Source organism: Heliangelus exortis, chromosome 11 (genome assembly GCF_036169615.1).
Source record: "Heliangelus exortis chromosome 11, bHelExo1.hap1, whole genome shotgun sequence".
Lineage (NCBI taxonomy): Eukaryota > Metazoa > Chordata > Aves > Apodiformes > Trochilidae > Heliangelus > Heliangelus exortis.
In genome coordinates, this window is record NC_092432.1 from 16,138,670 (window position 1) to 16,151,988 (window position 13,319).

The 13,319-nt window shown below is 36.0% G+C and overlaps 1 protein-coding gene across 4 annotated transcripts in view; it reads left to right on the forward strand.

Annotated features, from left to right (window-relative positions):
- RORA (RAR related orphan receptor A) overlaps nucleotides 1-11,442 on the forward strand; it is a 349,216-nt gene extending 337,774 nt beyond the window's left edge. For all 4 annotated transcript variants that reach the window (XM_071754913.1, XM_071754914.1, XM_071754916.1 and 1 more), the window contains one exon: nucleotides 1,147-11,442. In XM_071754913.1, the coding sequence (XP_071611014.1) occupies nucleotides 1,147-1,311 (165 nt within the window). In that variant the 3' untranslated portion in view covers nucleotides 1,312-11,442. The remainder of the gene's footprint in view (nucleotides 1-1,146) is intronic.
- Nucleotides 11,443-13,319: the final 1,877 nt, after the last annotated feature.

The window sequence follows — 13,319 nt, forward strand, 5'->3', positions numbered from 1 at the left end:
GTGCCTGGCTGAAAAGTACTTGCTAAAAACTTGAAGAGCTGAAATGATGATATACTGGGACAAGGCTGATAATGGTCTGAAAGAAAGTATTTTAATAGTGAACTTCATTAAAATCAGTGAAGGTTTTTATCTTATTGCTCACACACAACATTTCTGCCACACAGAATACTGTTTGAGGTCTGCAACATCTGTGCGTACCTTTATCCTTGTGAAACCTGTGCCAGCAGGCCAGTTAAGATGTTACAATATACAATACCCAAACTAACCTTGCTTTCAGTCTGCCATGAGAACTTCCCCACACAGCCTTTTTCTCGGCAGTTCTTCCAAATATTGATGCCTAGGGAAGAGATACTACATACTTTTATGCTAATCTAATGTATCTTGATGTCATTTTTCAAAAACGGTAAAGTGGTGTGATGTTAAACAAAAATAAATCTGCAGAGCTGGGGATGGATAGGCAGTTCCATACAGATGTAATTGCTTTTAGAACTCCACCCAGATGGAAAGCTTATGCTTAGTTTCACACCACAGAATTAGAATAGAAGCAGGATGGTTTGTCCCAGGCTTTGCAGATTGTCCTCATTTCGAATCCTAGCATGTACAATTCTATTCCCAGCATATACTTTGGATACCTTTGTTGGAAGAAAGCTTCTTCCATGTGCTTTGATACAAATAATTTACTTCTTAAAGTTCAGGAAGTAGCCTAGTGATATTTTTGAAATACAATTTTTTTCTGGTCACCTTATTCACCTTTTCACCTTATTTGGCATAAATTAAAAAAGGCTAATTAAAAAAGGCATTGCCAGTTCCTTCCATAATATTCACTGTGGGCTGAAAAGCAGTCAGGACTGCCTTCTTCCAAGGGAATGACTAAGCCATACAAAGGAAGATTCAGACAGTGTTTGATAGGCAAATGAGGAAACCTAATAATATGTTTTCCTAAAAATAGCATTAATCTGCTACTTAGCTTTTTAGTGGCCTCCTCTTGAATTTGTTTTTTCTTAATCTAATATAACAAACTTGTGTGATGCATCTGAAATATCCCTGTTAAGATGAACAATTTAATTGAACTAAAATTGTTTGAGAGAGCTTTAAAGCTAAGAGCAAGACGGGTTCCATGTATGACTTCTGTTCATTTTTTTACAGTTAATATGCAAAGTGTCTACTTTAAGAGCACTGTGTGGACGACATACAGAAAAGCTTATGGCATTTAAAGCAATATACCCAGACATTGTACGACTTCATTTTCCTCCACTTTACAAGGAGTTGTTCACTTCAGAATTTGAGCCAGCGATGCAAATTGATGGGTAAACGTATCACCTAAGCACTTCTAGAATGTCCGAAGTACAAACATTAAAACAAAAAAAGGAAACGGGGGAAAAAAAATTTAAAAAAATTAAAAAAAAAGAAAACCAAGACACTTTATATGGCCCTGCACAGACCTAGGGAGCCAACACACTGCACATCTCTTGGTGGTCGGGGTCAGGCGAAGGATGGGAAACAATGAAACAAAGTTGAACTTGTTTTTCTCATGCATATGATTTCCATTATGCCTACAAATATGGACCCTTTTTCTGTCTCAACTTCTCAATCCTTGACCTCTGGTTTACACAGACTGAGGGTACTAATGTCAGAAGGTTGTTTTCTCTTGTAGTTCACTGCCCAGACTTTTGACAGAGCAATCAATTTGTTGATCAGAACAGAGAGTCCACCTAGTAATCAGTGACTGGTGTGCATTGCAGAGATTTCAGCATCAGTTTGCACAACTTGCTCATTGTTTCATGAAGGACGATTTTTTTCACCTACCACTGTTTGCCAGTAGACAGAATGGCATGAAAAGGGTCCATAGCAATAGCAACAATAGCATTATAATATATTACAGGGTAAATGGGCATGAAGACTATATATAGCAAAAGAGATATTGTTTATATATTGTTTTAATTAATATAAAATGTAGTTACTGGTATAGCTTTTCTTGTTGAATTGATAAGGCACTTTCATTTTGCACCTTTTTCTTTAAATTAAATGCTAGCGTGTTCATTGTTGTGTTGCATGTGCACCAGAAATTCAAGTTTAACTGAAAAAGGTCTGGCAGGTACTGGTACATTGGGAGGTATTTATGCTGCTGTTTTCCATGTTACTTTTAAAGAAAGGCTGGTCATATCCTGAAATGATTACACAGATTTTTTTAAAGAGTTGAAAGTAATGACAATTTTCTAAATTAAAGTCAGCTTTTCAACAGTTAATTTCAAAGGTAATTTTATCTTCAAATCTTTCAAACCTGGATGGTAAAAATTGCCTGCCTAAATTCAAATTTAGGTGCTCCAAGACAAAAGCCTTGTTTTCAAAGGTGCTGAGTTTCCATGGTCTGAGTTAAACTAGGCAATTACAAATAATTTATAGATGTGTAACACAGCATCCTTGAATATCAGGCTACTCAGTAAAGTGTATTTCTGCCCACTGCAAACCCAGGTTTGAAAGTATTTACTCAAGTCTGTATCTACAGTAAAAGTATGTGTGTACGACATGTATGTGGAAAAGTAAGTTACATAATATTACATACTTTTGTACTCCATATTGTAAACAATGCCTTCAGACCCCAAAATCTAGCCTACCAAAATCTGTAGGAGGTTTGCCTTGGACTTCAGTGAGATGAGACACTGACCTATGTTCTTCCAGCATCCAGCAGTTCAATTTCAGGTAACTGAACAGAGAAGTCTTTTGCTCTCCTTATTTAAAATTATGCACTTTAAAGTTTATAAGATGAGGACAGACTAACAAAAAGCACACTGTGCTAGAAAGCATTGAGATTTGGACTGCAGGTAATGCCTGGAAAACATTAATATAATTAATCCACATTCTTTAGTTCTGAAATTGTGATTCCCATACTGCATAACCAACCAATAAGCTGAATCTTGCAGTCTTTGTTATTAATTAACATTCCCTCTAGGAAGAATACTGTCTCTGAGCAGATCTGTCAAGTTAACTTAGTTGTTAAGGAAGCAGATTGACAATAGATGACATCACAAAATAAACTGGCTGTTTGAGTGCCAGAGTTGCATGAGATGAGGATGTATAACTGGATGCCTTGCAGGCCTATACAAATAAAAGTTTCTGATGAAGAACACAAGAAAAAGCCAGAAACTTGAAAAAAGAAAAAAGGAATGAGACAGAATATGCCGTTTATCCAAGGAAAAACAATTTCTTACATGTATTATAGTCACTGAGAATTAACATAAGTGAACAGAGGCAAACTGAAGCCTATTTTAAAAAGGAGATTTAGGTCAGTGGGTTATTACAAGCAAAATAGAGGTTTATTCTGTGATTTGAACATAGTTCCTTTGGTGTCAAATTGAGATATTTAGCTATGACACCTACTGAAAATGTCTGCCACGTCAGGGAAGCTCATGGCTATCGCTCATGTCCATGGTTCAAAGGCAGGGGGAGACAAGTATCATATGTTTTCCCTTCCAAGCATCCTGTGTGGGATGGGAATGCACCTCTGTGAGCACTGGGCTGGAGACATGGAAGGGCTTCATTAAAAGGTCCATAGAGCTGCCCTTCTACTGCTCCATCCTGCCTGCTCCCAAAGAGGCAGCTCACAGCTTAGCACATGCTCCCTCCGGTCTCACTGAAACACTTTCCCCAGAATCATTGTTTGCTTTATTGGAGTAACTGGCATGATATGGTACTTTCTATCTCATGTGTGTTCCTATTTGTACAGCAACCCTTTTAACTAACAAATGTTTTCTGAATGTGACCAGCCTTAGGTGCTAGTCCTGTAAAGATCAACTAAACTTAATCTCAGTGTCAACTAATGAATAATGAAGTAAGACCTGTATTTTTTTAGAGAGCGAGATGCAATTCCTATTAGACTACCAGGAAAAATATTTTGGGATTAATTTTCAGTTACATCTTCTTCTTACCTTTTCCTGATGAATACTAGTGTTTTTCTGGGCATTTATGTGCCAGTGGTTTTATATTTACACCCATAAGTCATTGACCGCACCTATTTTTGGAGTACATACTAATAAAATGTGTAACCAGATTCCAGATAGGGCCTTAGCTGAAAGCCCTTTGCACCTGAAAACAGCTTGTAATGGGATCTTCCAGGCCAGAAAGCTCCCCTGGAGGAGCTCCTACCTACTGACACCACATAAAATCAGACTGCGCATACATACCCTAAGCAACTCTGCTTTCCTGATCACTGTTAGAAGCCACTTGGCAATAGAATACTATTCTTGTTTTACTCTTTATAGAGAGGGAAAAAAAGGGGATACACACATTTATGACAGAAGTAAGACTTCTGTTGCCAGGATGGCTTTTATGAAAGAAGAGGTAGATATTGTCAGAGGGCTGGTCATATAAGAACCCAATGCAGCAGAGGAAAAGGACTCTGCAGAACCTCTGGAACCATGGCCTGCTATCCGAATAGACAGTTCAAAACATATTTGAAGTCAGTGAAGTCAAGTTCATATGAGTATTTTCATAATCTCCCTACTTCACTACAAACATGAAAACAGCTGAGGAAAGAAGGATAATACTTTGACTTTGAATGATCTGTTCCTTAAAAGCTGCAGAGAGATTTTCACTGGTTGTTATATCTATCCAAAGAGATATTTTCTGGCTTTCTAGGAAAGAGTTGCTATACTACAGTATACTGTCATTTGAACCACCCTAATATACTTCAACATCTTCAGCACTGTTTGATATTTTAAAAACTATGAGATTAGGTGGAAAGGAAGGCTGGTTTTAAGTTTGGTTGTTCTTTATTATAGCTTATCTGTCTTAGTATGGATACCAAGATATCCGTGTGTGTATGTGTACCTGTGTGTGAGAGGGAGTCTATTTGTGTGTGCACATGAATATGAGTGGGTACGTGTGAGTGGCTGCTTCTAGGCTGTTAAGTGTCAATGGAATAAAGAAAATGTATTCAAAATACTTAAGTCAGTAATAGAAGGTGGAAAAAAAAGATTTATTCTATACAAAGCCTTGTCTGGACCACTTTAGAGAGACTTCTATTTTTTTAACCCTTCTATAAATGTTTGATGGCACTTGAAATATTCCTGCAATAAAATGTGATTTGTGTAAACATTAAAAAAAGATTTTGTAATGTGAAACAATGAAAGAAAGTAATGTAATTTTTCTAAAAAACAAAAAAACACAAATGAACGAACTTTGTATTATTTTCTTGATGGAATTTGTCTATTTGTCTTTGGAAAACTTTTTATTTCATTGAATGTGCCATAGTAGAGGTGTGTTTTTCTTTTTCTTTTTTGTTTGTTTTTTACATTTTAGAGTAAAGGAATAGCTGTGTTCCGACATTCCAAAATGCAAGATGACATAGCAGTCATAATTAAAAGGTTTGATTAGTAAGCTTCAATCATTGTTGCTTTTTTTGCACATGTTCTTCATTCCTCTACAGTGCAATATGTACATAGAGCACTTGCGGGTGTAACCTTGATCCCTCAGGGAAAAATACATATTTGTACAGGATTTTTCTTTTTTTTTGCCTTTTTTTTTCTTTTTTTGTTTTTGCTAAGGAATGTCGATTGAATCACTTGTCTGTTGTTGAGGGGCAGCCAGATAATAATCCTAAACCACTGTCACAAAACATTGATTGTTTAAATTTTGTGCCCTTTTATTATTTAAAAAAAAAGAAAAATAAAAGTTATTTTCTGACAGTTCTTTGTGCTGATTGGTGAAAAAAAGGGTAAATAGATAAGCACCTTATGATTGACTTAACTGTGAATGACAATCCATCTCACTATCAACAACAAAAGCCCTATCATTTTGGAGCTGGGGTTAAGAGTCAGAAACTAATGTGCTCAGGGATCTTCTAAAACTCTTCAACAGGGTGGCCAGTACTACTGGTGGAACAAATTACTTTTTAAAAAATATGCTAGTATTTATTTTGCGCCCTTCCTCCCCCAAGTCCCCCTCCCAGGCACAAGAGAACTGGATCTTTCTTTGTAACTAAATGCTCTATGCGTGCCTCCTTCTCTCACTCAGTTTTGCAGTTAGCTGCTCTTTGGTCTTTATTTTGTTCAAAACAAAAGTACTCCTAACATTGCAAAGGTTTTGCAATTATATGTTAGAAAATAAATTAATGCTGACCCATTAAATAAAGGATTTAAATTAATTTCAACACCCCCTGGACATTTTTTATAATTATAGGACTATTTTTCCAGTTGATTTTTTTCAATAGAAAATGAGGTTTCAGTATTTAAGTAATTGTCAAAGAAAATAAATCAGTTTAGGATAGTACAGTAAGAATGAAAAGGTTTAACAATTAGGTTTTGACACTGAAGTCACATAGAAAGGAAGATAGGTCTGCAGGAATAAAAAGAACAACACTTCAGACATTCTCTATTATTATTGTTGCATATGCTTCATGGTAAAGCAAAAAACATGACTGGAAAGAAACACTGAGGCTGAAGACGTTTTCCTATCTAGGACATGAAATACAGCAATTCCAAGTTATTACAGTGGCACCATAATCCAAGAATGTTTAGAGTCTTCAAGTGCCAAACTGTAGGAAATCTGGAAGCCAGTTCTAATTAGCCTTGTTTTAGGGCTTCACATGCTTTTGAAAATGCAAGTAGAAAAGCAAATAAGCAAATACAAGCAAAATACACAAGATTGCAAGACTGCTTAGATTGTGAAGAGATTCAATTTCTGCATATGGCTTTCAGCTGTTCACTTTAGGTTACTTAATAAATGTAGGGACACCTTCCTTACACCTGCACAAGCTGATGCTTCAGTTTAGGTTGGAATGGCCTTGGGACCTTGTCTTGGAGCAGGTGACTACTTAGCAAGTATGACCCCTGGATCAGGTTCTGGCATCTTCAGTGGAGAAAAAATCCTATTGTTTCACAGTTGAACCTATTCTTTACACGTGTGCACATCAGTTAAACATACTGGTAATGTGTACAATCTAGAAGAACATTTAACTATGTAGAGGAGTCACCCAAATTTACAATATCTTATTTTTGGATTTGCATAGACATTCCCCACTCTGTACTTGAAAAACCAAACAGATTGCACAATGTAAACTGTGCATGCAAACAACGTGTATTTTTTTCTATATACATTCCCAAAATCCCCAGTGTAGATAAACATTAATATAAATGTCAGAAACAGCATTTACTATCCAACATCCAAAAATAATAAGCAATTTTCTCTTGAGCATTCAGTATATGAAATTCTACTTGTGCTAGCTGATTCTGATTGCACAGAAGAAACATCTTTATTTTCCTTAGCTGGAGAAATGTTACTACAACAATTATTTTTTCATTATTAATACTGATATTTATTATTTTAAAGATTAATCCATGAATATATTTGAATATTAGCCTCCTATTTTCTTTATGCCTAAATATTCCTGTCAGTAAATCATTTGGTGGAAATGAGGGCAAATGCATATGGATACCAAATAGAAAATCAAAAAGAAAAGTTTTACAATTTAAATGTGAATTTATTTAAAAGTCATTGCAGTATGTGCTTTAATCTTAGTACTGTGTTAATAGCTTGCTAAATAATGCTAAGTCACTGGACTTGAGGGGGAAAATACATAACATTTAGGATAATATATAGTCTATCTTTAGAACTTTATTCAGGTACTAAATAGAATTTAACATCAAAATATAAGCTGTATTCTACCTTTTACATATGTAGTTTTGCTGTTTATGGTTGTTTGGGGTTTTTTTTGCCTTTATCATTGGTAGAATATAGCAATAACTTTATAGCAATAAGTAGGCTATCCAAATAAGAAACAAAACATGATAAAGGCTTCAGATCAATATTCATAGGTTCATTTCTTCTGACACAATGTTCACTTCTGTATGTCTTCCCTCACAATCTCATTACTTTTTCAAGCTGAACTTCACAATCTAGTTGTTCAACTTGATGTGTGGCATCACATCTTTTTGTTAATATCTGCATGTTTTTGGTGTTCAAACGTCCTTTGTATACTTGTTTTCCTATAAGTCAGTGTTTCTCAAGCTTTCTGAAAGCACAAACCCTGTGGGCTATATTTCTTCATAGGGCTCTCTGTGTTGGAATTAACTGATGTTTTCTGGGGCAAGGAATTTGAACCGGCTGTAATTAACTGGCAGCATTTCCTAACTAAAGGAGTTGAGCTAGTACTAACTCCATGGCTACTGCAAATGCTTGCAGCCACCAGCCAGCTCGGCCAGACCCTCCACGCTGCGGGGGCTGAGCTGCATCCACTATGTGGAGCGAGTGGGGCAGCGCACTCGTCCGCCGGCAGCACAACCACCGCCCTGTGCGGGAGAACCGAGCTGCGTTTGCCTGACGTGGTCTTGTGGTAATGATCCAAACGCTTTGGCAACTTTAAATGGTTGTGACTTTCGTTTGAGAAACACTACCCTAAATTACCCCACAAAGTCTTAATGTAGATGCACAAACTTTACAGGAACTTGCAATCTGTAATGCTATCTATATCTAATGCAGAGAATTCATAAGCAATACAGTGAATTTTATTTCACAAAAAGGCATACGTACTGTACACCTTTCTAAATCCAAAATATTCCTCATTTCTACATTGATTTAGAAATAAGTTACAGAACAGTGGTGACTATTTGAACTCTTAGGACATTAACTGGCTGCTTCTTTGTATGTAACTGTATTGTCTGCCTGCTCCTTTTCTGGAGATGTGTTTTTGTATTGGATGTTTGGGCCAATGGGAGGCTTCAAGCTACAATGTATTTTCCCAGATTAAATATATTTAACATATGACAAACCCCAGACAAGGCTTTTTAAAATGTATAAAGAACTGCAGTGTTAGGTGGTTTATTTGCAAACTGTTTTCAATGTTGTCCATTTTTATGGCACCTTTAACAATAATCTTGTTTCCAAAGTACAAAAAAGGTTAAAAATACTCTAGCCATAACTGAATGTCAAGCAATAAAACAAATGACTTTTGTGCATAGATTTAAAAGAAATACAAGTTTTAGACATCTGCATGTAAATGCAATCTCTTGTTTACTGCTTTCTTAAACTTGAGCAACTGATTCCTTATTTTACTACTAATTTAAGGACTTGTAATGGCCTGTAAACATTTTATCTTGCTCTATTCTTTCAACTCTAACTTCGTCTCTGCTTTGGAGTCATAATATTTAATGTTGTTCTGCTCACCTCTATACAGTTAACTTTTTGCTTTCATTCTGTATAGATAACCTTATACTATAAACAGCCTACACAGTGCAAATATTTATCTGTTTATCAAATACCACATTATGCTGTATAATATCTGTTTTACTATATAATCTATTTTAGACATAGCTGTTTAGAACTAGAGTGTGCTATTTTTGTGTTTTTCTGATGTGTGGTGCTAGATAAGTTACTTTTGTGAACAAAAGCAAACAAACCCCTTTTATTCCTAGACAATACCACCTTTGGGTCTTGTTAATTTCACTGAGTATAACTATATATAAATATATATATATTTGTGTATATATATATACACACACACCAACATATGCCCAACAAGTACCTGTATCAGAGTACAAGATTTGGGACATGGTTTTCTCTTTAAATGCATAGTGTCATTATATAAATTATTCTATAGTATATTTAATAAGGAGAAAATTACTTCACCGGTACAGATACTTGATATCAAATGTAGAATTTTTTTCTACATATTAACATTATTAATTATTAACATTATTAAAAATGTTCTGTCCAGCTCATTATCCTTTTGGTTACTAAAACAGTCTGCCTGTACTATATCAGAAAAAAGAAAAACATCTAATCTGCCAGTATAAAGTAATTAAAATATGCTGTCTGTCTGAACGGGAGGTAGTTATTTGGCTTGTTGGAAGAGTTCTATCCTGTTGTTGCATCTGATATTTATAGATGTTATTCTGTTGGGTGCCTTCCTCCCTCTTCACTCTAAATAGGATCTGTACACATTCAAACTGCGGATGTTACTAGGCCATGCCTACACACTTAACTCCAGTTACTGTAAATAGGAATTTTCTGTAAATCTTCCATGATGGATGGCTAAATTTAGACCTTGGATATGCTTTGTAAATTGTGCATACATATCTAAGGACAGCCAATAGCAACTAAAGTTAATTGAGAAGTGGAATTTGCAACATTTTGTCAGGTGTGGGGGTTTTGTTTTTATTTTTCATGTATACCTTAATTTACATAGTCATGTACCCTTAAAAAGTATTCCTGTCCCTTGTTCCCTTCATTTTAGATACTGTTTTCATGTTAATTCTTAAAACAGATGGATATCAAATATCTAACTAAGGAGGTAATTAACCTTTTAAATATTTATTAGAATTTTTCTGTAATATTAACTGAATTTATAAGATCTTTAGCAAAGATTTTTGAGCAATTTATTAAATACAATGTTTCTGTTTACTGCACTTTTTGATAATAGAAGGTAGTGAATTTTAAAGCCATGATTCTTGGCTTCCATGCACTGCTTTTATACCCTCAATCCAAGGAATATATATATATAAATAATTTTTTTTAAACAGCAAACATACTGTTGTCCTAAAAAGAAATACAAACTTTACTGCACCGTGGGTATATTTTCATAAGTGGAATGTTTAATTGCAAACACTATCAGGACAATTAAAAAACCTCTTGAAGCTACAATCTTATTTAAATATAAGCCATGACAATTGTTGATTTAAGCCCTTGTTGATTTAAGTCACCTTTTGATATTGTCAAAGAGAAAAGGACTTGCTCTTAAATTTGTATGTACCAACCTATACATAATGCTAGGAACACATTTTCCCTGGTGATTTAATTTTAATCGTTTCAATTACTTCTGGAAAACTATTTGGTTAACACATGCTCTCCCTGTTTACTAAATGTTCAACATAACAAGACCAGAATAAATGCTGATTACAAATAGACATCAGTTTGAAGATTAAGCACATAGACCCCAAAAACCTCGTTGAGTGGTATGCTCAGATTTCTGTAAATACACGAGTTTAAATGCAATTATACTGTACATGTAAATATATGCTGTCTCTTATGTGTACAGTATGTATAAATTCATTTTCTAGCCACAATAAAATGTAAGCCATCAAGAGGAATACTAAAGTGGTATTGTACTAAACCTTTGCTAATGATCTTTACCCAATCACTTAACTTTTCACTTTCATGGACCTTTCAAACTCACTCTTATGAATAGCCTGCTTATATTCAAGTTTGTTATTTTACTCAGTCCCGAAGAAAGTATTTTGATTCATTTTGTAAATATAACTGTAAAAATAAGAGATTTAATGTTGTCTTTTAAATACTCCAATTTTCATTCTAATATGAATGTTGTTATATTGTACTTAGAAACTGTACCTTTAATATTACATTACCTTTATTAAGTGCATTGAACACATCGATTTTAGATGTGCTTTATGTACTGTTATCCTGTAATAAAACTTCAGCTTCTAATGGAAATATCTGTCTTAATTTTTTGTCAGTAGCATCTTTTTGTTTTTCTGAATTGTGTTTTTTTAGCTTTATTCCTTAAGGAATGCACTGTTACAAAATCAGGCACAGCACATACATAAGTCCTGTTTGGTAGCAGGGAAACAACTCATGGGCACCTTTCAGCTCCCCTTTTGGTCAACAAGAGCTTTAAACCTCAGAATCAACTGGATTAATCCAGCTCCCTATCCATTAAGGTGTCTCCTTGATTGAAATAAAAAAGATTCATGACATCAAGTGCAAGGTAAGACAACCCGAGTATAAGACCTGCCCAGTGGCCTTGGAAGGACTCCTTTGGGCTAGATCTAAATGGGGATTTGAGTATCTAAATTGAGGTTTTAAAGCAATTTAGGCAACCAAATTCAAAGCTGTAGCTCCTCTCTGCAGTGCTAACTTTGGGATCACCTCACCTGAATGTCAACAACACATTTGGTCATAAGACTTCAGTTCTATTTCTGCACCTACCCATAAATGCCTGTCTTTAACAGAGCTGTAGCAGTCCTGTATTTCTGTGCCTGACCATGATCCAGATTTATGTATTAGTGTTCAGCTTTGAAGCAGTGTATCTGGAAGCAGCCTTCACCTACACATCAGGTTTACAAAAAACACTAGTCAAAATGATTGTTTTCTTAGACCTGTAGCACTAAGTAGTATCATTTGTTCTACAGCAGCTTCATGACTTCAAGCTGCCTTTGGAGACACTGAAAATCTGAGGGTTTTTTCCTCATCCATTGGACATCCTGCCCAATCTTCCCATTGACAGCAGTGTTCCTAACTAACAAGATTAAAGATTAGGAAACAACTATATAAACAACTATTTATGTTCAATATTCCTGAAGTGAGAGCCAACATGCAGATTCCTATGTCTGCCCACAAGGAAAGCTGAGCTGTAGGTTAGGAGCTGGTAGCTTTGATCCCTCACTATTTCAGAGAATGGCTGAGATTGACAGTGGCCTCCTGAGGTCACAAGCAGGGCCAGCACGAGCCTGGTTGTCCAGGACCATGTCTGGACCATGGCTTTTGAGTATGTCCAAGGATAGTGACCCTACCACCTCCCTGGGCAACCTGTGCCAGCACTTGGGCAGCCCTTGCAATTAAGTGTTTCCTGATGTTCATGTTTATGGCGTGAAAGTAGATAAAATGTAGGAAGTAGCAAAGGACACTGCAGGTTTTAAGATGCAGATTTAAGTAGGATTAAACCAGCCACAATCACAATTTGAGACATCTTCTAATCTGCCTATGTAACTGTTACCTTACCTGGGTTTTGAAGTAAGATTACTCCTTACAAAGCTACCTCCAGGAGTGGGCTCTGGGTGGATCCAGCAGGCAGATAAAAACCTTTCTGCATCTCTGAGATGCACAAACAAATAAAGGGAAAAAATTAACCAATGTCCTTAAAACCGATCTGCAGGCAAGCTAAAGAGACTCCCTTGATAGGTGCACACATCAATCTGAATCACATCAGGATTTTTATGTATTTGTATATAGTGCCCAGAATTTTGGTTACAGATCTAGGTGGTGTGAAGGCTCTCATTGCTTCATCCCACAATCCCTATTTCCCTCTTTTTTCACTTGAAGAGCTGTAAAGGGATTACCTTTCCTTATACAACCGTGAAATGATGAGTTTCCATCACCTAGACCTACCGGTACTGAGCCTTTTTCTGTTTCACACTTTACCACAATGGCAAGCCTGATCATCAGAATAATGGTGTCCACATGTTGCGAAGTGAGCCAGGGAAACTGGGAACCCAGGAGAGGAGGAAAGCTGCTAAATGCGGCAACCACCGCAGAGCACCTCAGCCGCATAGACGGCCGCAATCCCCCTCAGGCACGAGGCGCCAAGTAAA